This window comes from Meriones unguiculatus, chromosome 1 (genome assembly GCF_030254825.1).
Source record: "Meriones unguiculatus strain TT.TT164.6M chromosome 1, Bangor_MerUng_6.1, whole genome shotgun sequence".
In the NCBI taxonomy this organism is placed as follows: Eukaryota; Metazoa; Chordata; class Mammalia; order Rodentia; family Muridae; genus Meriones; species Meriones unguiculatus.
Window position 1 is genome coordinate 162,258,671 of NC_083349.1, and position 23,075 is coordinate 162,281,745.

Here is a 23,075-nt window from a genome sequence, read left to right on the forward strand (position 1 = left end):
TTTAATAGCTGAGTAGTATTCCTTTGTGTAAATGTACCACAATTTCTGTATTCATTCTTTGGTTGAGGGACATCAAGGTTGTTTCCAGATTCTGGCTATTATGAATAAAGCTGCTATGAACATAGTTGAGCAAATGTCCTTGTTGTATGGTTGATCATCTTTTTGGTATATGCCCAGGAGTGCCATAGCTGTGTCCTGAGGTAACACTGTTCACAGTTTTCTGAGAAAGTCTCGGAGTGATTTCCAAAGTGTTTGGACAATTTCCACCAGCAAAGGAGGAGGATTCTCCTTTCTCCATATCCTCTCCAGCATATGTTGTCACTTGAGTTTTTGATCTTAGCCATTCTGATAGGTATGATGAGATGGAATATCAGAGTCATTTTGATTTGCATTTCCCTGATGACTAAGGACATTTGGCATTTCTTTAAGTGTTTCTCTGCCATTCGATATTCCTCTGTTGAGAATTCTGTTTAGCCCTGTACTCCATTTTTTAATTGGATTATTTGTTTTCTCGGTGTTTAATTTCTTGAGTTCTTTATATATTCTGGACATTAGCCCTTGTCAGATGTAGGGTTGATTAAGATCTTTTCCCAGTCTGTAGCCTGTTCTGTTCTATTGACAGTGTCCTTTGCTTCACAGAAGCTTTTCAGTTTCAGAAAGTACCATTTATTGGTTGTTGATCTTAGAGAAACAGTAATAAAGCCAGCATGGCCCTGACATAGAAACAGACTGGAGAATCATTGAAATTGAGTTGAAGACCCAGAAATAAACCCACACACCTATGGACACCTGACATTTGACAAAGAAACCAGGACCACACGATGGAAAAAAGACAGCATCTTCAACATATGGTGTTGATCTAACTGGATATTTACATGTAGAAAAAAATGCAAATAGATCCATACTTATCACTCTGTACAAAATTAAAGTCTAAGTAGATAAAAGACCTCAACATAAAACCAGACACGCTAAACCTGTTAGAAGAAAAAGTGGGAAAGAGCTTCAAACTCATTGGCACAGGACACAACTTCCTGAAAAGAACATCAAGAGCTCAGGCTCTAAGATCAACAATCAATAAATGGGACCTCCTGAAACTTAAAAACTCTTGTTTGCCTATCTTACTATATTTTGAGTACTTGTATTGATGGAATGTTTATTATTATCAGAGAGCCCTCAAGATGTTCTCATCAGCTTCTTCAAATCCAATCGCCACAGCAAACACGAGAGCCTTGCATGACAGTTCTCAGCCAAACCTCACTGCTGGTGCTGCCACTCAGGCCCTTGGATTGTTGGCTCAAGTAGGTCATCTGCACAGCCTTGAACTCCTGATCCTCTGATTCATTTCTTGACACTGTGTCTTGGAACCATTGCCATCTATTACAGACTAAAATTCTGTGCTGTTCCTCTTTCCCTGGAACCTGTGTAAGGTGGATCTAGTTCTCTTTTGTCTGGACAGGGAATTCCTGTCTTTTCTCACCTCATCATTCCCTGATTGTCAGAGTCATATCAGACTGATGCAGATTTGTACTTCCCCTGTTAATGCACATTCAGGAATAAACAGGCAGCCTCACATTCTACACAGTTTACGACATGGTCAACAGCAGTTCATCTTGACCTCAGGTAACCTTTTATGGTATGTCAGCAAATGTAGGAGAGCAAGTTCATGTAACTACAAGGAAGGTGAAAGTGTACAAGACCTTGTGGGTGTGTTCTTTCCCATGTGGGTGAAGAGCAGCGTCACCGACAGCGGAGCGCCATTTCCTTGGTTTCTCAACACAGTCCAAGACATTTATAGAGACTGTGCTACACCTAAGGTCTCTGGGCAGGACAATGGAGATGACTATTAGTGAACCACTTCCTCCTTACACTAGGGTTGAAATTACTGTCTTCAAATGTTCAAATGTTCCTGAGAGATCTCCAAGGGCCTCACATCATCAGTTGATAAATGGACTAACTCTAGAGTCTAGAGACAGAGTAATTGTTAAGTCATGATGCCTACTGGAGTATATCATTTGAAGCCCACACAATGTCACACTCCTACTAAGGTTAGTTTATAATTTACTATTCAAAGCATGACACTTTGCGGGACAAAAAGGTCAGTTGACACAGCTGCTTGGTAAATGTCCATATGAGGATCAACCGTAAGCAAACTGTACTGTGACGTTACCTAAGTCATAACACAAACTTTGACAAATACTTTTCAAAGGCCCCCAACACACACAACTCACTGTAGCCATGATCATAGTTCACAGACAAGAATTGTGTCTAAGAGATTACAGGCTTGCTTCCTTGATAGCCTAACATACTCAGGATGCATAGGTCAGGGAGGTACTATGGAAAATTTTGGCAGGAAAGATAGCCCCCACTGTTGTCCAGTACTATGTGGACCATAAATCTCTACAGCTGCTTCTGACTAACGAAGCTAGAAAGCCCCGTGGCTCCATCTGGCTTTACGTATGATACACACCTGCGCAAGAACTCCTTTCCTGAACCATGTGTACTTCTGAGGGGTCACCATCCTTTCTGACAGTACAGTAGTCAGGATATAAACACTTTGTCCCCTCCCCGGCCTTCTACTGCATCAGTGTCAGCCAGCTCTACAAATGCAGCTCCTAGGCCAAATCAACAGATATGACATCATTCTCCAAGTTGATCTACAGTGTTTAAAAGATAAATTACCCTGATCAAACCCATTGTTCATGCTGCAATCCCAGAATACCCCCTGCTGACTGGGAAGTATCAGTATGATGCATGGAAGGACCCCTTGCTGTTTTAGCTTCTGGCAAGGGGTCCTTAATCTAGATCAAAGCAGCAGTTCTCTAACAAAACCGAATTTCCCCTTTAGAGTCAAAATAGTCTTCTCCAGGATAATAATGTGACCTCCCTGGGCTTTCTCGATGCTGCTCAGATGACAGAAGTAACAAGCCATACATACATATAACCTCTCTGCTGAGCAGAGGATGAGAAACAAGGTCTATTTCTTGACAGTTAGCAAGAAAGTGATCCTCTAAATGAGAAATGAAAAGCACATTGGAGCTAAGTTACCAGTTACCTGTACCCTCCAAAATAGCAAAGACCAGCCCTCTGCTTCTCCCACACAGTTCTGCCTCCCTTTCCTTCTCCTCTACCACAGTGCCCAGCCTCCTGCACTTCAGCAGAGCTATGGTGCCAAGGCTCTGATCTACCTATGCAGAGGTTCGAGGCTCCATCTGAGAATCCAGGATGGAGGGCATGGAAGCACTGAATTTACTCTGGACTTCTGGCAAGGACAAACACTTGTGGAATATCCTAAGAATTCTTTTCTATCACTGTAACCTGAAAGGGAGGATTAAGTTTTAACATGGCAATGAAAGGGACCTCCAGTTCTGTTATGCTCAGAAAAAGCTAGTGCACAAGAAAATCTGACTTCACCCAACTCACTTCACTGTGTGTCCCCCAGCCCTATAAGCTTCTCAACATTTTATTTCTACTAGATTGTGTTTGTCTATGTGTATTTGTATGTATTTGTGTGTGTTCTATCCAGAGATTGACAACATTGTCATTCTTATCTTACATTTTTTAAACATTTTTATTAGTTCACTTTGAATTCCACACAAGGTACTTTGAACATACTTCCTTCCCTCAACCCCACCTATAACCATCTTCACTACTCTATGATCCCTTCCAACCCAATTGTGAGTTTTCTTTTCAGCCCCTTTGAGTCTGGTTTGTGTTGTCCAATTATTCTTAGGAGTGGAGCTTGCCCTGGCATGTGGTTGACTTACAGAGGTCATATCATCAAAGAAAACTGGCAGCTATAAAATGCCAGTAGTTCCTCCTCAAACAGTGGTGGGAATTCATGCGTCCTTTGCATGCTGGAATTTTGTCTAGCTTGAATTTGCACAGGTGGATATCACAACTTCTATAAATTCACATGTGCAATTGCCCTACTGTGTCTAGACAAACACTGCCTCCTTGATGTTACACAACACATCTGGCTCTCGACAATCTTTCTGTACCCTCTTCTGAGAAGATCCATGAACTTTAGGAGAATAGGGTGTATTGTAGTTCTCTCATTTAGGACTGGTAACTCCACATTCTTTTATTCTCTGTGCCTTGTTGAAGGTCTGGGAGATGCTCTGCTTTATGAGCATAGGAATAAGTCATTATCAGTTATTTTAATACCGTGTCCATTTAGCAGAATAATCAGAGTGGGCTCCTTCTCAGGGCCATTGACGATTATCTTGTTACAGGTTCTTGGCCTTGTTGACAGTGACAGGTATATGTTTCATCTCATGGAACAGGCCTTAGATTCAATAAAAATGTGATTGGTTATTTCCATAATATTCACATTGTTGTGCTCCGGTGGGCATATCTTGTCTGGCTAGTGAGTATTGCAGTTTGCAGGGTCGACAGCTATATTAAATAGATGATCGCTTTTCTCCTCCTGTAGTGTGCATAGCACCATGAAATCTAGTTAGTAGAAGTGAAGCATGCAAATAACTACTAAGTTGTTTTCTCCATGTTTTGTGGCTTGAGTGTGTGATGTCTTCAGCCATAGGGCAAGCCTTTACCAAATAATTATATCTGGGTTGAGCAAAAAAAATTGTCTCAGAAAAGAAGATGTAACTGTCATTAGCTGACCAATAAACTCCCAGGATCTATGTTTCCAAAGCTGACGTCATAGGCATGTATCATTGTTTCTAGCTTTCACGTATATGCTGGGAGTCAGAACACAGGTCCTCATACCTTCACAGAAAGCATTCAACCCACTGAGCTATGTCCCCATCCTCCACTAATATATTTTATAAGCTGTATGTATATATGTATGTGCATGTAATATATGTATGTATTTATGTATTGCGTATGTATGTTTGTATTCAAAGATGTCACAGCACGTGTGTGGAAATTACAAACAATTCTCTGAAGTCAGTACTTTTCTCCCACTATGTACATCACAGAATTTAAAGTAAGTCTCTCAGATAGGTGAACCGTCTTTCTTGTCCCATCAGTCTAAATAACAAACTAACATGCACACACGCACTAAGACTATGTATTTGTTCTTTCTATGTATATGTTATAAAGTATTTCCAAAGCTTTGGCAGGATATGAACTGTGATCAAATTGTATTTGCTTAGAACTGTATTTGAGGATAAAGAAAAATACATGAGTAAAGTCTAAAAATTTAGAAAAGATGTAAGAAATGAGACACATGGGTCATGAAAGAAAATAGTAAGGTTTGGCTTCCACCAGCTGTGGTGAATATGTGAATTCAATTCTCTGTGTGTTGAAGTAGCAAGAACCACTTTTGCACTCCTAAAGAACGCAACATGTGTGGGTTGGGGTGGTGGTGGCTCAGAGGTTAAGAACACTGGCTGTTCTTCCACAGGTCTTGAGTTTAATTCCCAGCAACCACATGGTGGCTCACAACCATCTGCAATCAGATCTGCTTTCTAGCACATGTTCTGGCTGGCAGAATGCTGTATAAATAATAAATAAATCTTAAAAAAACAACAACAAAAAGAATGCAACATGTGTTATCCCTTTGTTGCAGTGGCTGCAAGGCTGGGCTTTCTTTATAATTCTATATAACGGACAATAGCTGCAAAAGAACTGGACATGACTAGTCATTGCATCCATTTCTTACATTGACCCACATAAGAAAAGTAATTAAAAAATATTGTTCTGGGAAGATGGGGTTTGTAACCCAAACTAGTTCCCTGTTTTCTTCTTTTTAAAATTGTATTACCACAAGTCTGAAGGTGGTGCGGCATGCCTTTAGCCCCAGCACATGAAAGGTAGAGGCAAAAAAAAAAAATCTCTAAGAATTAAGACCAGCATAACCTACATATTGAATTCCAGGCCAGCCAGAGATTCACAATGAAAACATTTCTCAAACCAAAACCAAAAACAACAAAACAAGAAAGCAAACAAACAAACAAAAAACAAAGCCATAAAAATCATATTATTATAACAAGAATGTAAAATCCAATGTGAAGCCTCCTTGTTTCAGATTATCTCCTCTAATTGTACAGAAGTTTATTGAGATGTATGGACGTTGGATCTGCTTAATCTCAATGCACAATTTCTTTTTGCAAATTATCTACCGTAAAGATTGTTAGATAAATAGATAAATAAAATGAAAGATTATAGAAACATTCTAGCAGAGTTTAACATGATACGTAAATCGCCTTGCTTTACATGAAGTATGGTTTTAAAACCTAAAATAAAATAAAATTGTGAAAATTTCAGGACAACAGATGAATCTGGAAAGAATTGTATGAAGTGAGATGAGACATCTCAAAAAAAAGAGACATCACAGATTCTCCTCCCTGTTGTGAATAATAGCTTTTAGTAATATCTGTTTGCCATTCTGAATAAGATTTAAGCATCCTCCCTAGGGTCCTCCTTAGTGTTTAGCTTCTTTAGGTCTGTAGATGGCTGCCCTATATTATACAGCTAATATCCACTTATAAGTGAATGTATACCATGCCTGTTTTTCTGGGATATCTCACTCAAGATGATCTCTTCTAGTCCCATCCATTTGCCTGCAAATTTCATGATTTCCTTGTTTTTAATAGCTGAGTAGTATTCCATTGTGTAGATGTACCACAATTTCTGTATCCATTACTCTGTTGAGAGACATCTAGGTTGTTTGTAGATACTGGCTATTATAAATAAGGCTGCTATGAACATAATTGAGCAAATGTCCTTATTGAATGGTGGGGCATCTTTTGGGTATAAGCCCAGGAGTGGTATCGCTTGATCTTGAGGTAGAGCTATTCACAATTTTCTGAGAAAGCACCAGATTGATTTCCAAAGTGGCAAACAGGAGAGACACCAGAAGGGGTAGAAAAAGGAAATGGGATAGGAGCCTACTCTAGGGGGTCCTCTGAAAGGATTCACTGAACAGGGGATCAAAGCAGATGCTGAGACTCATGGCCAAACTTTGGGAAGAGCACAGGGACTCTATGGAAAAGAGGGGTGGGAATATAGGGACATGGAGAGGACAGGAGCCCCACAAGGAGACCAACAAAACTAAAATATCTGAGCAAGGGGGTCCTGCAGAGACTGATGCACCAACAGAGGACCATGCATGGAGAGGACCTACACCCCCTGCTCAGATGTGGCCGATTGGCAGCTCAATCTCCATGAGGATCTCTGAGTGAGAAGAACAGGGGCTGCCTCTATCATGAACTCAATTGACTGTTCTCTGATCACTGGTGATGTCCATGCAGAGGATCCAGGCAGTCCTGATGAGACTTAACAAGTTGTGGGCAGATGGCAATAGTGGAGAACTCCCCCTTTCAGTGGACTAGGGGAAAGGGATGGTGGGAAGATGGAGGGAGGGTGGGACTCGGGGAAGTTGAAGAAAGGGGCTTCAATAGGGATATATGATGAATAAACTGTGAAGAAAACAATTTTTAAAAATAATAATCACCAAAAAGATCTAATTATGTATGTAGATCTGAATGTGGACATTGGCTATGAAATCTTAAAGGTGTCCTCATGAGAGGAATAAGAGCTGTTTAGTGAGCAGATTGCTGAGAGGAACACATGGATTTGACAGTGGGTAGAAGATGCCCGGGAACAGAAAGATAAAAGTCGGATCAAGGAAAAGAAGGACAAGGGAGGAAGGGGACTAAAAAAAATTGTTTGACAATATTTTAATGAACCTAATCCTTTGTGTGCCAATTAACAGCAAATAACATTTTAATGATGTTTACCTTGGTATGGAGAGTTAATTTAAATGGAACGGCATCTGCATTGCTCTGGTTTCTTAAAAAATAATTTATTCTTCTGTTAACATATAACTTATAAGTAATTTCAATGTGAAGCCAAGACTAGAGTTACTGGTAAACTCAGCACAGAGAATACCAGCCACGGTTCCTCAATGAGAGGATTATGAATGAGAGCATATAGAATTGTGGTCATTGGTTTAATGATGCTTCAGCTCATGAGATGTTTTTTTATCCCTCTAAAGTCATGTGAAAGAACATGCACTCAGTATAAATACTATTTTATTTACGGGGCCGAAGCGACAATCCCGGGCTCTGTCAAGGCTAAGCAAGCACTTGACCACTGAACAAAATCTTCAGCTCCATAAACGGTGCTTTGTATTCTGTGTTTGAATTTTTTTTTCCCCTTGGCTAGTAGCATGTAGTTTGTTTTTCTTTTGTGGTACTGGATAGGAACAGAGAGCATTGTGCCCAGTGAGCCATGCCATCATAAAAGGAAGCAGTTGTTTGCAACAATTTTCAACAAATCCCACATGGTACTTAACATTTCCTTACCAAATAGATTTTATTTCAGAGAATTGTGTCGAAATGTGACATAATTTAAGTGTTCTGGACACACTTACGGTGGGCTCGGCTAAACTACGATGTTTGATATGTTAGGTAAATTAAATACACTTCTGAAATGATATTTTCATCTTCGAAAGGGCTTGTTAGCACTTAATCCCATCGGAAATCCACTCACTGCATGAGGGCTGCCCGTATTATGGAGGAGAATCCCCCTCACTTAAGATTAACTGACAGTGGATGCTAACCACACCTATGAAGTTACCTGCCTTCAACATCCTAGACTAGTGTTTCCCCAGAGCAGCATTCCAGAACCCAGCTAAATAACACATGACACTTATTCAGTACTTAGGATTCCTTTGTTCTCCAGCTGAAGTCCTGGTTCGGTCCACTCATAAGATAATCTCACCCAGACTTCTTGGTCTCAATTGGTTTTGCTATCAGGCCTCCACTGGATTCCTTTGGGAGCATGTTACTTCCCTCACAAGCCTCACATTATAACTCACCTGGAGCCTAGCATATCCCAGCACCTCTGTTTATTCTGTGCTGTGGACAGCAGGCAGACAAAGAGCTCCTGAAGTGATCATGAAAATCTTCTTATGAGGGACCTGGCATTTTCAGTGAGTGGCATCCCTCATCTTCTTTTATTAATTATACATTATTCAGCAGCACTTTAATGTTACCACCTTATGAATTTTGTCAAAGGAAAAAGAGAGTGATAACCCATAATCACACTACCTAAAATAATCACTGCTAACATTTTAGTGCACATTATTTCTTTCTCTATGTGTGTAATTTTGCAAATTTTCAATCATATTCAATATACAATTTTATCACATTTTTCCACTTAAATATTATACTACAAGGATTTTTAATGTCTCTACCAAGTCTTCATCACTTCACATTTTTTCTTTTTATTATTGTTATCATTTATTACAATTTATTCAATTTGTATCCCAGCTGTGGCCCACTCCCTCATCTCCTCTCAATCACACCCTCCCTCCTCTTTTCCCCCATGCCCCTCCCCTAGTTCACTGCTAAGAAAGGTCCTCCTCCCCTTCTATCTGACCCTAGCCCATCAGGTCTCATCAGGAATGGTTGCATTGTCTTCCTCTGTGGCCTGGCAAGGCTGCACCCCCAGGGGAAAGTAATCAGAGAGCGTGTCACTGAGTTCATGCTAGAGACAGCTCCTGCTCCCCTTACTAAGAACCCCACTTGGAAACTGAGTCTATGGGCTACATCTGAGCCAGGGGTTTAGGTCCTCTCCATGCATTGTCTTTGGTTGGGGTATGATTCCCTTCAGGACTCACAGGGCTCAGTTTTTTTGTTTGTTTGTTTGTTTGTTTTTGTTGTTTTTTGGCTCTGTTGGTATCCTTTTGGAGCTCCAGTCCCTTCCAGGTCTTTCTGTCTCCTCCTTCTTTCATAAAATTCCACGCATTCTGCCCAAAGTTTGGCTATGAGTCTCAGCCTCTGCTTTTATACCTCAATCAATAGAGTCTTTCAGAGGCCTTCTGTGGTAGGCTCCGGTCCTGTTCCCTGTCTTTTCATGCTTCCGATACCTATTGTGTTTGTCCTTCACAATAACTGTTGAGCATCTTCCCTATGGTCTTCCTTGTTGTTTAGCTTCTTTAGGAGCATAGATTTTAGTATGTTTTATCTTATCATATATATATATATATATATATATAATAAGCATTTATGAGTGATTATATATCATGTGTATTTTTCTGCTTCTGGGTTACCTCAGTCAAGATGATCTTTTCTAGTTCCCACCATTTGCCTGCAAATTTCCTGATTTCCTTGTTTTTAGTAGCTGAGTAGTACTCCAATTGTATAAATTTACCACAATTTCTGTATCGATTTCTCCAATGAGGGGCATCTAGGTTGTTTCCAGGTTCTGACTATTACAAATAGAGCTGCTACAAACACGGTTGAGCAAATGTTCTTATTATATAGTTGAGCATATATTAGATATGTGCCTAGGAGTATTATAGTTGGATCTTGAGGTAGCACTATTCCTAATTTTCTGAGAAAGCACCAGATTGATTTCCAAAGTGGTTGTACAAGTTTACATTCCCACCAGCAGTGGAGGAGGGCTTCACATCCTCTCTGGCATGTGTTGTCACTTGAGTTTTTGATCTTAACCATTCTGACAGGTGTAAGTTGAAATATCAGGATGTTTTGATTTGCATCTCCATGATGACAAAGGAGGTTGAACATTTCTTTAAGTGTTTCTGCCATTTGATATTCCTCTAATGAGAATTCTCTGTTTAGCTCTGTACCCCATTTTTAAAATTGGATTACTTGGTTTGTTGGTGTTTAACTTCTTAAGTTCTTTGTATATTATTAGCCCTCTGTCAGAGATAGGGCTGGTAAAGATTCTTTCTCTATCTGTAGGCTGTCGTTTTGTTCCGACAACAGTGTCCTTTGCTTTACAGAAGCTTTTCAGTTTCATAAAGCTCCATTTATTTATTGTTGATCTTGGAGCCTGTGCTGTTGGTGTTCTGTTCAGGAAGTTGTCTCCTGTGCCAATGAGTTCAAGGTTCTTCCCCATTTTTTTCTTCTAACAGGTTTAGTGTGTCTGGTTTTAGTTTTATATTGAGGTCTTTGCTCCACTTAGATTGAGTTTTGTGCAGGGTGAAAAACATGGATCTGTTTGCATTTTTCTACATGTAGACATCCAGTTAGCCTAGCACCATTTGTTGAAGGTGCTATCTTTTTTCCATTGTATGTTATTGACATCTTTTAAAAAAATCAGGTGTCCATATGTATCTGAGTTTATTTCTGGGTCTTCTATTTGATTCCATTGATCCACCATTCTGTTTCTATGCCAGTACCATGCAGATTTTATTACTGTTGCTCTATAGTAAAGCTTGAGATCAGGGATAGAGATACCTCTAGCATCTATTATTGTACAAGATTGTTTTAGCAATTCTGGGCTTTTTATTTTTCCATATAAAATTGAGAAATTTTCTTTCAAGGTCTGTAAAGAATTGTGTTGGTATTTTGATGGAAATTGCATTGAATCTGTACATTGCTTTTGGCAGGATGGCCATTTTCAGTATATTAATCCTACTGATCCATGAACATAGGAGATCTTTCCATCTTCTGATATCTTCTTCAATTTCTTTCTTCAGGGACTTGAAGTTTTTTTTTTTTTTCATACAGGCCTTTCACATGTTTCCTTAGAGTCACCCCAAGGTACTTTATGTTATTTGTGGCTATTGTAAAGGGTGTAGTTTCCCTAGTTACTTTCTCAGCCCTTTTGTCTTTTGTATACAGGAAGGCTACTGATTTTTTTTTCTTAGTTAATTTTGTATCCAGCCACTTTGCTGAAGGCATTTATCAGCTGAAGGAGTTCTCTAGTAGAATTTTTGGGGTCACTCATGTATACTATCATATCATCTGCAAATCGTGATACTTTGACTTCTTCCTTTCCAATTTGTATCCCCTTGATCTCCTTTAGTTTTCTTATTGCTGTAGCTAGGACCTCAAGTACTATGTTGAAGAGATATGGAGAGAGTGGGCAGCCTTGCCTTGTCCTTGATTTCAGTGGGATTGATTTAAGTTTCTCTCCGTTTAGTTTGATGTTGGCTATAGGCTTGCTTTATATTGACTTTACTATGTTTAAGTATGTGCCTTGTATCCCTGATCTCTCCAAAACTTTAAACATGAATGGGTGTTGGATTTTTTTCAGCATCTAAGGAGACAATCATGTGGTTTTTCCTTCTGTTTGTTTATGTGGTGGATTATGTTGATGGATTTCCATATATTGAACCACCCCTGAATGCCTGGGATGAAGTCTACTTGGTCATGGTGGATATCTTTTATGTGTTCTTGGATTCAGTTTTCGAGTATTTTATTGAGTATTTTTTGCATCAGTGTTCGTAAGAGAGATAGGTGTGAAGTTCTTTTGTTGTTGTTGTTGTTGTGTCTTTTTGTGGTTTAGGCCTCATAGAATGAATTTGGTAATGCTCCCTCTGGTTTTAGTTTGTGGAATAGTTTGAAAAGTATTGGAATCAGCTCTGCTGTGAAGGTCTGGTAGAATTCTGTCCTGAAACCGTTTGACCCTGGTTTTTTGTTTGGTTGGTTTCTTTTGTTGATTGGGGGAGGGGAGTAGGGTGATTTTTGATGAGTGCTTCTATGTCCTTGGGGGATATAGGACTGTTTAATCTATTTACCTGATCTTGGTTTAGCTTTGGTAAATGGAATCTATAAAGAAAATTGTCCATTTCATTTAGATTTTCAACTTTTGTTGCATATTCGCTTTTAAAGTAATGCCTAATGATTCTTTGTATTTCCTCAGTGCCTGTCATTATGTCCTCCTTTTCATTTCTGATTATGCTAATTTTGATAGTTTCTCTCTGCCTTTTATTTAGTTTGGCTAAGGGTTTGTCTATCTTGTTGATTTTCTCAAAGAACTAGCTCTTGATTTCATTGTTTATTTGAATTATTTGTTTCTAATTTATTGAGTTCAGCCCTGAGTTTGATTATTTCCAACTAACTACTCCTATTGGGTGTGTCTGTTTCTTTTTTTCCTAGGGCTTTCAGGTGTGCCATTAAGTTGCTTGTATGAGATGTCTCAAACTTCTTTCTGAAGGCATTTAGTGCTATGAACTTTCCTCTTAGCACTTCTTTCATTGTGTCCTATAAGTTTGTGTAAGTTGTGTCTTCATTTTCATTGAATTTTAGGAAGTCTCTAATTTCTTTTTTTTTTTTTTAAATTTCTTCCCTGATCCAGCTGTCATTGAGTAGAGAGTTGTTTAGTTTCCATGCATGTGTATGCTTTTTGTTATTTCTGTTGTTGTTGAGGTCTAGTTTTAGGTTGTGGTGGTCTGATAGGATACAAGGGATTATTTAAATTTTCACATATTTGTTGAGGCTTGCTTTGAGTCCAACTATATGGTCAATTTTGGACAAGGTTCTGTTGGGTGCTGAGAAGAAGGTATACTCTTTTGAGTTTGGGTGAAAGGTGCTGTAGACATCTATTAGGTCCATTGGATTTAGTACCTCTGTAAGTGTCATTATTTCTCGATTTAGCTTCTGTCTGGATGATTTGTCCCATGGTGAGAGTGGGGTATTGGAGCCTCCCACTATTAAGGTGTTGGGATTGATATGTGATTTGAGCTTTAATAATGTTTCACTTATGGATGCAGGTGCTTTTGTATTTGGGGCATAGATGTTCAGGATTGTGATGTCTTCATGGGGGATTTTTCCTTTGATGAGAATGAAGTGTCCTTCCTCATCCTTTTTGATTAGTTTTGGTTGTAAGCTTATTTTTTTAGATATTAGGATTGTTATTTCTGTTTTCTGGGTCTATTTGCTTGAAAACATTTTTCCAACCCTTTACTCTGAGGTAGTGTCTGTCAAAGCTGTGTTTCTTGGATGCAGCAGAATGGATCCCATTTCTGCAACCATTTGATGTTGATGGATAAAAATAGTCAATGAATCTAGCTCTGCTTATTGTGGAATTGTTGGTGATAGTGTGTTTGTGTGCTTGTTTTCTTTTCATTTTTTTGTTGTGAAGTTATCTATGTCCTGTGTTTTCTTGGATGTAGTTCATTTCATTGAATTGGAGTTTTTCTTCTAGTATCTTCTGTAGAGCTCAGTTGCTGTGTAGATATTTTTCAAGTTTAGTTTTGTCATGGAATATTTTGTTGTTTTCTTTACCTATATTGATTGAAAGTTTTGCTGGATCTAGTAGTCTGGTTTGACATCTGTATTTTCTCAGCATCTGCATGACATCTGTCCAGGCCCTTCTGGCTTTCATAGTTTCTGTTGAGAAGTCTGGTCTCATTCTGATAGGTCTACCTTTGTATGTCACTTGGCCCTTTTCCCTTGCTGATTTTAATATATATATATATATATATGTATATATATATATATATATATATATATATATACATATATATATACATTTGTTCTGTAGATTTAGTGTTTTGACTATTATGTGATGTGAGGAGTTTTTTTTTTTCTGGTCTTAACTATTTGATGTTCTATAAGCATCTTGTATGTTTAAGGAATCCTTCTTTTTTAAAATATTTTTATTTATTTTATGTTTATGAATGCTCTATCTGCATGTACACCTACATGCCAGAGGAGGGTATCAGATCTTAATATAGATAGTTATGAGCCACCATGTGGTTGCTGGGAACCACAGGAAGAGCAACCAAGTGCTCTTAACCACTGAGCCATCTCTCCAGCCTGACATCTCTTTCTTTGAGTTGGGAAAATTTTCTTCTATTATTTTCTTGAAAATATTTTCTGGACCTTGGAGCCTGGAATCTTCTTTTTTATCTATTCCTATTATTTTAGATTTTGTCTTTTCATGGTTTTGGTTTCTTGGATGTTTTGTGTTTGGGATTTTTCCAAATTTATTTTTTTTTCTTTAAGAGATGTGTCAATTTCTGCAATGGTATCTTCCACACTTGAGATTATCTCTTCCATCTCTTGTATTCTGTTGGTGATGCTTACCTTTGTGGTTCCTGATCTTTTCTGTAAGTTCTCCAGCTCCAGGGTTTTTTCTGTTTGTGTTTTCTTTATTGATTCCAATTCTGTTTTCATGTTTTGCACCATTTCCTTCATCTGTTTGAATGTGTATTCCTGTTTTTCCATGATGGCCTCTATTTATTTTTTTATTCTTTTCTACTTTTTGTGTCTCTATTTGTGTGGCTATGATTGCCTGTATTTCTTTGAGAGTTTTGTTTGTTTCCTCTTTATGTGCCTCTAATAATGCGATAAGCATAGATTTGAGATAATTTTCCTGTGTTTTTGATGAATTAGCATATCCATTGATTTTTGGGGGTTGTTGGTGAAGCCATGGTGTCCTGATTTTTGTTAGATGTGTTCTTGTGCCTGCTTCTAGCCATCTGATACTTAGTAGCCTTTGCTGTTTGTTCCTGGAGCCTGGAGATTGGGTCCGTCTGTCTCTGGAGTCTGGAGTATTCTTCAAGAAGATGAGAGAGGTCCATCAGTTTGAGAGTGACTGTTGGTGTTTCAGATGTAGCTAAGGGAGGAAGTTCGCAGGTGTAAGCATGCAAGTACAGGAGTGTGTGTGGAGATGTGCCTGGCTGGAAGGGTGAAATGAAAGAGAGAAACCCAAGTGCAGGTTGTGGTGCAAGCATTATTCACAGGTGCAGTATGTATGTGCAGGTGTCCTGAATGGCTCAGTGGCCCACAGGCCTGTCTCAAATTGTGCTCCAAGTGCTCAGATCTGTCTGGGCTGCACCATCTTGTCTCCAGGAGTTGTTTGGCTGGACTCCAGGGGGAGACCCACAGAAAGGGGCTTCAATGTTGAAAAAGCTGTACCAGAGATCCCTAAGTTTTCCATAGCAGGGGAGGTGTAGGTAGGAGTGATCTGATGTCTGAAGGACCCCTCTCCCGTACCCCTGATCTGGGGCTCTGTAGCACTTTGTCACAGAAGCACTCACTTGCAGGTCTGTTTGGGAAGCACAGAGGGCCGCTTGCTCTCACTAGCAGGCTTGTGAGGAAAGCACAGAGGGCCTGTGAACTCACTTGCAGGCATATGCAGTAAGCCCAGAGAGCCCACAGTTTTAGACTCTCAGATTTGGATCCCCTATTTGGCCTTTAGAATAAAGAGCCCCCCTCCTGGGTTATACTCTCCCCTCTGCTGCAGCAGCTGTTGTCCCTGCTGCTTGAGCCAGGGAAGGTGCAAGAGAAAGTGCAGGGGGTTGATAGTTTGCCACTCTCAGACCCCCCTCCCCCGAGACGGTCATGGGGTGGGAGTGAGGCCTGGATCTAATCTGTCCCAGCTCATGGGTTGTCCCTTCTAGCCTGGGAAGCCTCAAAGTCAATGCTCTGGCTTCAGCCACCCATCTACTCACCAGTTTTGGAGTTTCAGATCTTCTGCCCTTCAGAAATGGTGAGCCCTGGTCGCCACCATCTGGGAGTCCCCCCTCAAGTCAGCTTTAATAGCTACACAATAGTTCACCAGTTGAAGAGTTTGGTTATTTATCTATCTTATCATCATTAAAGATGTGCTTTTCATGTCTTTGTGGCTGTAGTGCTCTTTTGTACACCCTGACCTCTCATATGAAGTTAAAATTACTGGTCCAAAGAAGAAGAATTTCTGTTTGCATCAATTTATTCCACTGCTCATGTAAAGGAGTCAGAGTACCTCTGGGCGGGGGAGGGGCAGAGAGTAAAGATCCATAAAAACACATTCCAGTGCCAAGCACGGGTGCCTGTTTCAAGCTTCTCTGTGTCTTGCAGACAGAACAGCTGATAACCCTGTGGGTCCTGTTTGTCTTCACCATTGTTGGAAACTCTGTTGTGCTGTTCTCTACGTGGAGAAGGAAAAGAAAGTCCAGAATGACCTTCTTTGTGACTCAGTTGGCCATCACAGGTAAGTAACTATACAATGCCAGCAGAAGAGAAGAATGCTGGATGCAAAATTCCATTAACCTTAGAAAGTCTGGTAATAACTTCTATAGGGATATGAAAGCCAACCTTGAATATTTCCTCTAACAAGTTTAGCACATTTATATGTCCATAAGATTCCATTATGAAAACAGCTTCTTATGTGACCACCATGAAAATGGCACTTTCAGCATCTCTATAAAAGATCTGTGGAGCTTCCTCTTTCCTATACACAATAGCCTCCCTAGTATGCGAAGGTCGTTTTATCTTACCATCCCATTTTTAAAAGTATCCTAGGAAATCGACCTCAATGATCTATATTTAATGATAAAATTGACATCTCTGGTCCTTTGCAGATTAAAGTCTACAGATATGGCTTTCAAAATACAAATGATAGAACACCTCTGCTGGAGGTAGCATGTAAATAGTTGATATTCAGGATTTGGAAGCTCTAATATCAGCGTTGGGAATGTCCTGTGCAGAAGTGTGAACACAGCACATCTGGAAAGGAAAGGGAGAAATACGTTGAGAAAGAAACTCACTAAAAAGAAAGATCCCTCAGATAGAGGCCACAGGGGTAGCATGTCTGTTTCAAAGAGATAGGAAAGATCAGTGAGGGAGAGAGCACTGTTTCACAGGAAGGAGAGAGAGAGAGAGAAAGAGAGAGAGCCAAGTGAGGCTCAGAACAAGTCCATAGAAACCAGACCTGGATCTAGCAAGATAGATTTCACAGTTGTTTAATTTGGATCAAATTACAGGAAAAATTATGTGCTAACAGGAAAGATGGTAAATGCCCGCAGGAGGCCTGGCACACCTCAACATTCTCACCATGTGCTTCTTACTGCCTCAACTGCAGTGATGGCAGTAGACTGCATGGAGATTTAGCTTGAGCCACAAAGCTAAAATACTATCTCTTTTTTCTTAAAGAGATAGTATTTATGTCTATATGCATGTATGTCTTTAATAATGCTTCAATTAATCTTTGAAAAATTCATACAATTTATTTTAACCATATTCACTCCCTTCTCCAACTACTCCAGCACCTCCTTGCCAACCCAACTTTGTTTTATCCAACTCTGTTTCTCTCCCCTCCCTCTCTTTCCCCACACACATATATTATGTATTAATATAATCCATATCATCTTGATCATCTCTCTTTGTCTCCCTTTTTTGTTTCTGCTTCTCTTTTTCTATCTTTCTTAAAACTCATTGATTCCAGTTTGCGTTAGTCAGCCTCTTAAGGTGTTGCCATGCCCTAGAGTAGAGTCAATTTATTAGGGGGTCACATCATTGAAGAACACTGTCTGTCAAAGGAGCTATCAAATGCTCCTCAACTAGAGATGAGGCTTTGTACTCACCTTCCCCTTCGTGCTAAGATTATTTTTTTTCTGGCCTGAATGTGTGCAAGTCTTTTGCATGTTGTTAGAATCACTGTATGTTCATATGTGCAACTGCCTTTCTTGAAGTCCATTGCCTATGACACTTAAATTTTTTCTACTTCCTCTTCTTAAAAGATTCCCAAGCCTTGAGGTTGGGTGAGATATAGACATTCCATAGACGGATGAGCACCCTGAATTTTTTTATTCTTTTCATGTTGACCATTTTGGGTCTCTGTGCAAAATGTGGTAGGTAGGTTATTCCATTTAAACTATCTTTTAAATGTAGAATGTAGATATTTTAGGAAGCTTACCTACTGGTAGGTTTCCATGTGGCTTTTTCAAAAGACCTTTAATGTTAGTTGTTGCTTTTCATATTTATTCCTCTGCTCTGCTCTCCCATCCCTCACCCCATTTAATTCCTTCTGTTCCATTTCCCCTCTCCTCTTCTACAACACTGTACTCTGATTCCACTTCCTTGAAAGATCCTCTTTTCCATCATGACATCTTACTAGTAACCTAACCTCTATGATTATTCCAGATAACATCCATATCCACAGCTTAAGAGCTAACACCCACATACTATATCAAATAGGTTATGATTGTCCTTCTGTATCTGGTTATCTCATTTTGGGTGATTGTTTCCTGTTCTACCATTTATCTGAAATTTTCATAATTTCAATTTTGTTAACACCTAAATCGTATTCCATTGTGTATATAACCACATCTCATTATTTATTGAGCAGTTGATAGACTTCTAGGTTGTTTCCAGTTCCTGGCTATTTTTGAGCAGCATGAACATTAAAAAAAAAAAAAAGCAAAGCACATTTCTCAGTAGTAAGAGTCTTTTGGGTATAATACTAAAGCAGCAGAGCTGACTCATGTGACAGATATGTGTCTAGCATTCTGAGGGAACTCTAAACTGGTTTATACAGTAGTTGCACTAGTTTTCACTCCCACCAGAAGTTAAGAAGTGTCCTACCCTTTTCAGCTTTCATTTGTTGCAGTTTTTCTGTTTTTTGTTTCTTTGTTTGTTTGTTTTTGTTTGTATTGGCATTCTGGCTGGGGTGGGATGAGATCTCAGAGTAGTTTTAATTTTTATTTCTGTGATGGGTATGTATTTTGAACTTAAAAAACAAAAAAAGCATTGGTTACTTTTCTTTTGCTGTTGTAAGAGACCATGACCAAGGCAACTAATGAGAGAAAAGGCATATTTTGCCCTATGGTTCCAGAGGGTACCATGCTGGTTGAGTGGAGGCATGGTGGCAGAACCTGGATAGCTCACATCTCAAACCAAAACAGGAAGAAAAAAGAACACATTTTAACTAGCATGAGTATTTTAAAACTTCAACAGCGACTCCACCCTTCATAAGTGACATAATTTCTCCAGGAAGACTGCACTTCTCAGTCCTCGGAATCAACCACCAACTGAGAACCAACTATTCAAATACTCAAGATTTGTGGGAAAATCTCATTCAAACTACTACATTTTATTTTATTTCTCTTTTTCCTGTATTTTTTATTTTTAGAACTCTGCTTAGTACTATACCCCATTTTGTAGTTAGACTGATTGTTTCCTTAAAGTTTGATTTTTTTTTAATTCCTTGTATGCTTTAGCTGTTAATCCTCTGTGAAGTGTTTAGCTTGTGAAGGTTTTTGTCCCAATTCAGTAGACTACCTCTTCATTCAAATGATGACATCTTTTGCTATGCCGATACTGTTTTGTTTCCTGTGGTCATATTTGTCAACTGTTGGTCTTACTGCCTGGTGTTAATTTATCATAGTGTCTTAGAGAATGCTTTTATATCTTGATGCTTTTACAGGGTCATGTCAGTAATATATCATGACAATAATAATTTTGAGCAAATGAAATATTTCCAGAAGTCTAAGATTGAGTCTCAGGGTTCTAACATGTGACCTCTTATAGAATCTATTGAAAGGACCCCATAAGCAAGGAGCCTTGACTTCAGAGCCTTTGGCAGCAAACATAAGAACACATGAGGGAGGGTGGAAGACATCAACAAAAGCAGGAACCACTGAGGAACCCCATTCTTGAGAATTTATATAAATATGATTTGAAGCCCCTACTGAGGTCTCTATGGATCCTCTAATTTTCTGTAGCTCTAAATACCTTTTATTTTCATCTCTGGCTGCATGTCTCTCCTGGTCCTTCTTATCTCCTCTGAACCCTGGCTCTCATTCTCATTGACATCTCATCATGTGACTGACTTTATTGCATGCAGATCCTACCTGAACACCTACCTCTTCTTTTGTTTTCTTTGGGATTACCTGCAGAAACATGAATTTTCACACTGAAAAGACTTTAGTGAAGATTTTAAGAAACATAATGATATCATTGAAAAGCAAAATTTTTAAATCGTGTATGTTACATTCTTACAGCTGTCAACTGCCACCATAATTTCAGAGTTCTATTTTCCAAACTTGTGTCTCATTTTTATGTTTTAAAACTTTCTTTTATTTCCAAATATCTATTTTCTTATGTCAAAGAATTATAACTTTTTCTTTGTTTCATTTGTATTTTATGATTTGCCTTATTTTTTACTCCTACCAGAGAATACCATTTAGATACTCTATTTTCAAAAATAACAGATACCAGGCTTTTTTAAAGAGAGAAAATAAGTTTCTGTCTAAAGAAATAACACCAGAGTCAGTTATAATGAGAAACATACTGGCAAACATATGAATTCACATTTATGCTTTAAAAATCTTCTGGCCAAAAAATAAACCCTTTGGAATTATTTTGAATTGTGAGCTTCATGGTTCCAGATATGAGCATATTATATGTCTTATTTCAAATAATTTGACCTTGTCAGTTCATAACCAATACTATGACCAATACTAATTAGAACAACATTCAAACTTTACTACAAGGTATTCATCAGTAATGAAAAGAGCTCAGACTTGAGGGTAAAAAAATCCATACTACAAAAATAATTTTTAAGCCAAAAGAATTGTAAAATATAGTCCTTAATGTGTGCAAATGTATGTAAATTTTTACTTAGCTCATGTGTTTTATATACACTTACTCTAAAGGAAGTTAGTTAAGAAAGGGGATTAAAAATATTAGAATTATTAGCCCAGGTAATATTGACTATATCAACATTTGCATTGAATACAGACTAAGTAGTCAAGCCAAAATAACAAGATCATCATAGTAAATTTTAAATATTACTAGCTATTATCTGTTCACAAATGTCTTAAATGCATGTCTTAAATGCAATATACAAAAAGAGAAATGCAAAGCATAGCGAATCAGTATTGGTTATCTGGCCATTGTGGTGACAAAATGCACAGTTCTCTTAGAAGAAGAAAATGTCTAGTCTGGCTTATAATGTCTTAGACTTTGATCCATTGTGACAGGGCTGGGTTTCCTTTGGGATATTTGATGAGACATAAAATTATGGTGGGAACATGAGACAGAAATGCTGCTGAACTCCTGATGGCCAGATCAAAGAGAGATAGAGAAGAAAACAAATACCAATGTCCCCTTCAAGGGCACAAGCCCAGTGGTCTAACTTCCTTCTACTAGACTCTAATTCCTAAATATCCTGCTAATTCTTGAGAGGACTACAGGTGAAGGGTTAACACTTTACCAGCATTTGGGCTTGATGGGAATATTCAAGGTCCGAGATATGGTGACTAAGTAAAATAATTAAAGTAGCTAATACCCCAGAGTTAGAGGCAAAACTAGACTAGGTTAGTTCCCAGTGAAGCCATATCAGTAGGGACTCGTCCCAGAACTGTAGGTCTGTATGTATACAGCCCAGCATGGAAGATTCCAAGCATGAGGTTAGCTATTCAACTCTCCACCCAAGAGGGCAGGGCTGCCCAAGACTGGGCCCCAAACTTTGTACTATTCTAGTTGTAATGTGATTTTCATTACTAGGTGTTGATCATACTTGGGTTTCTATTCATTTCTCTTTGCCCATTTCTTAATTTTGGAATCAGAATATCTATTGATGACTTCCTCGCAATTATGTTTTGGAAATATGTTGCCTGTATTGACTGCTCAAGTCCACAGCTGCAGGCAGACGTGCAGCAAAAGGATACAGCCAGGTCCTACCTGTTTACATTAAATGTGGGTTTGTAGGGATGAAATGAAAGTATTTCCCATGAGATAAGAACAATTACTTTTGAAAGCTGAGAGAAATGTTGTGGATTTTGTTTGTCCACAGTGTTAATTAATGGCCAATGCCATCAATGTGAACCTTCCAGCAGTGACTGGCTTACATTGGCTCAGCCTTCACAAATGGATTATGATATTATCATGGAAGTAGATTTTCTATCAAGAGTAAAGGAGTTAGTTTTCTCTCTCCCATCTCTCTTTCATTCCGTCACTAACAATGATGCAGCAAGAAGGATATGACCAGTTATCATCACCTGATCTTAGACGTCTCAGCTTCTAGACTGTGAGGAAATAAGTCTCCATTCTTCACAAATTATTTCATTTCAGGTATTTGTAACAACAGCACCATAGACCAAGATAACAACAGGAAACAAACTAAAAGAAAACTGTATTGTTGCATTAAATGTTAATATATTCACAGTTCTTGTGTTTGTAAGAAAATCTTGTACCCTTATCTTTATCTTGATATTTCCTTTAGTAGAACACAAGGAAGATAAGAAAGCTTCTAGTGCCAAGCCTGATCTACTTAACAACAACTTTGCTATTAAATTCACAACTATATTCCTCTTAAAACAATTCATCACACATACACTCAGGATTATTTTCTATGTAGTTTATTTGTAAAACATTTCACACAATGCAGAGCAAAGGTTTCCATCTCAGATGGCATCAGGGATCAACCCAGAGATTTTAATGTGTGAGACAGTCACAGTGGAGGTGAGCTCACTGCCTAAGGCATTTCCATCCAATTTTTCTCAAAGGCTACACTGATCAAGCAAAATGCACACTATGTCTGATGAACATATTTGGGCTATGGGTAATTTGTTAATACATATATATATATATATATATATATATATATATATATAATTAAGATACATAAAATTAAGA

The 23,075-nt window shown here is 38.6% G+C and overlaps 1 protein-coding gene across 1 annotated transcript in view; it reads left to right on the forward strand.

The window, feature by feature from the left end:
* The window catches only part of Npsr1 (neuropeptide S receptor 1), a 211,111-nt gene that overhangs the window by 27,245 nt on the left and 160,791 nt on the right, over positions 1-23,075 (forward strand). The window contains exon 2 of the mRNA XM_021661948.2: positions 16,515-16,647. Within this exon, the coding sequence (XP_021517623.1) occupies positions 16,515-16,647 (133 nt within the window). The remainder of the gene's footprint in view (positions 1-16,514; positions 16,648-23,075) is intronic.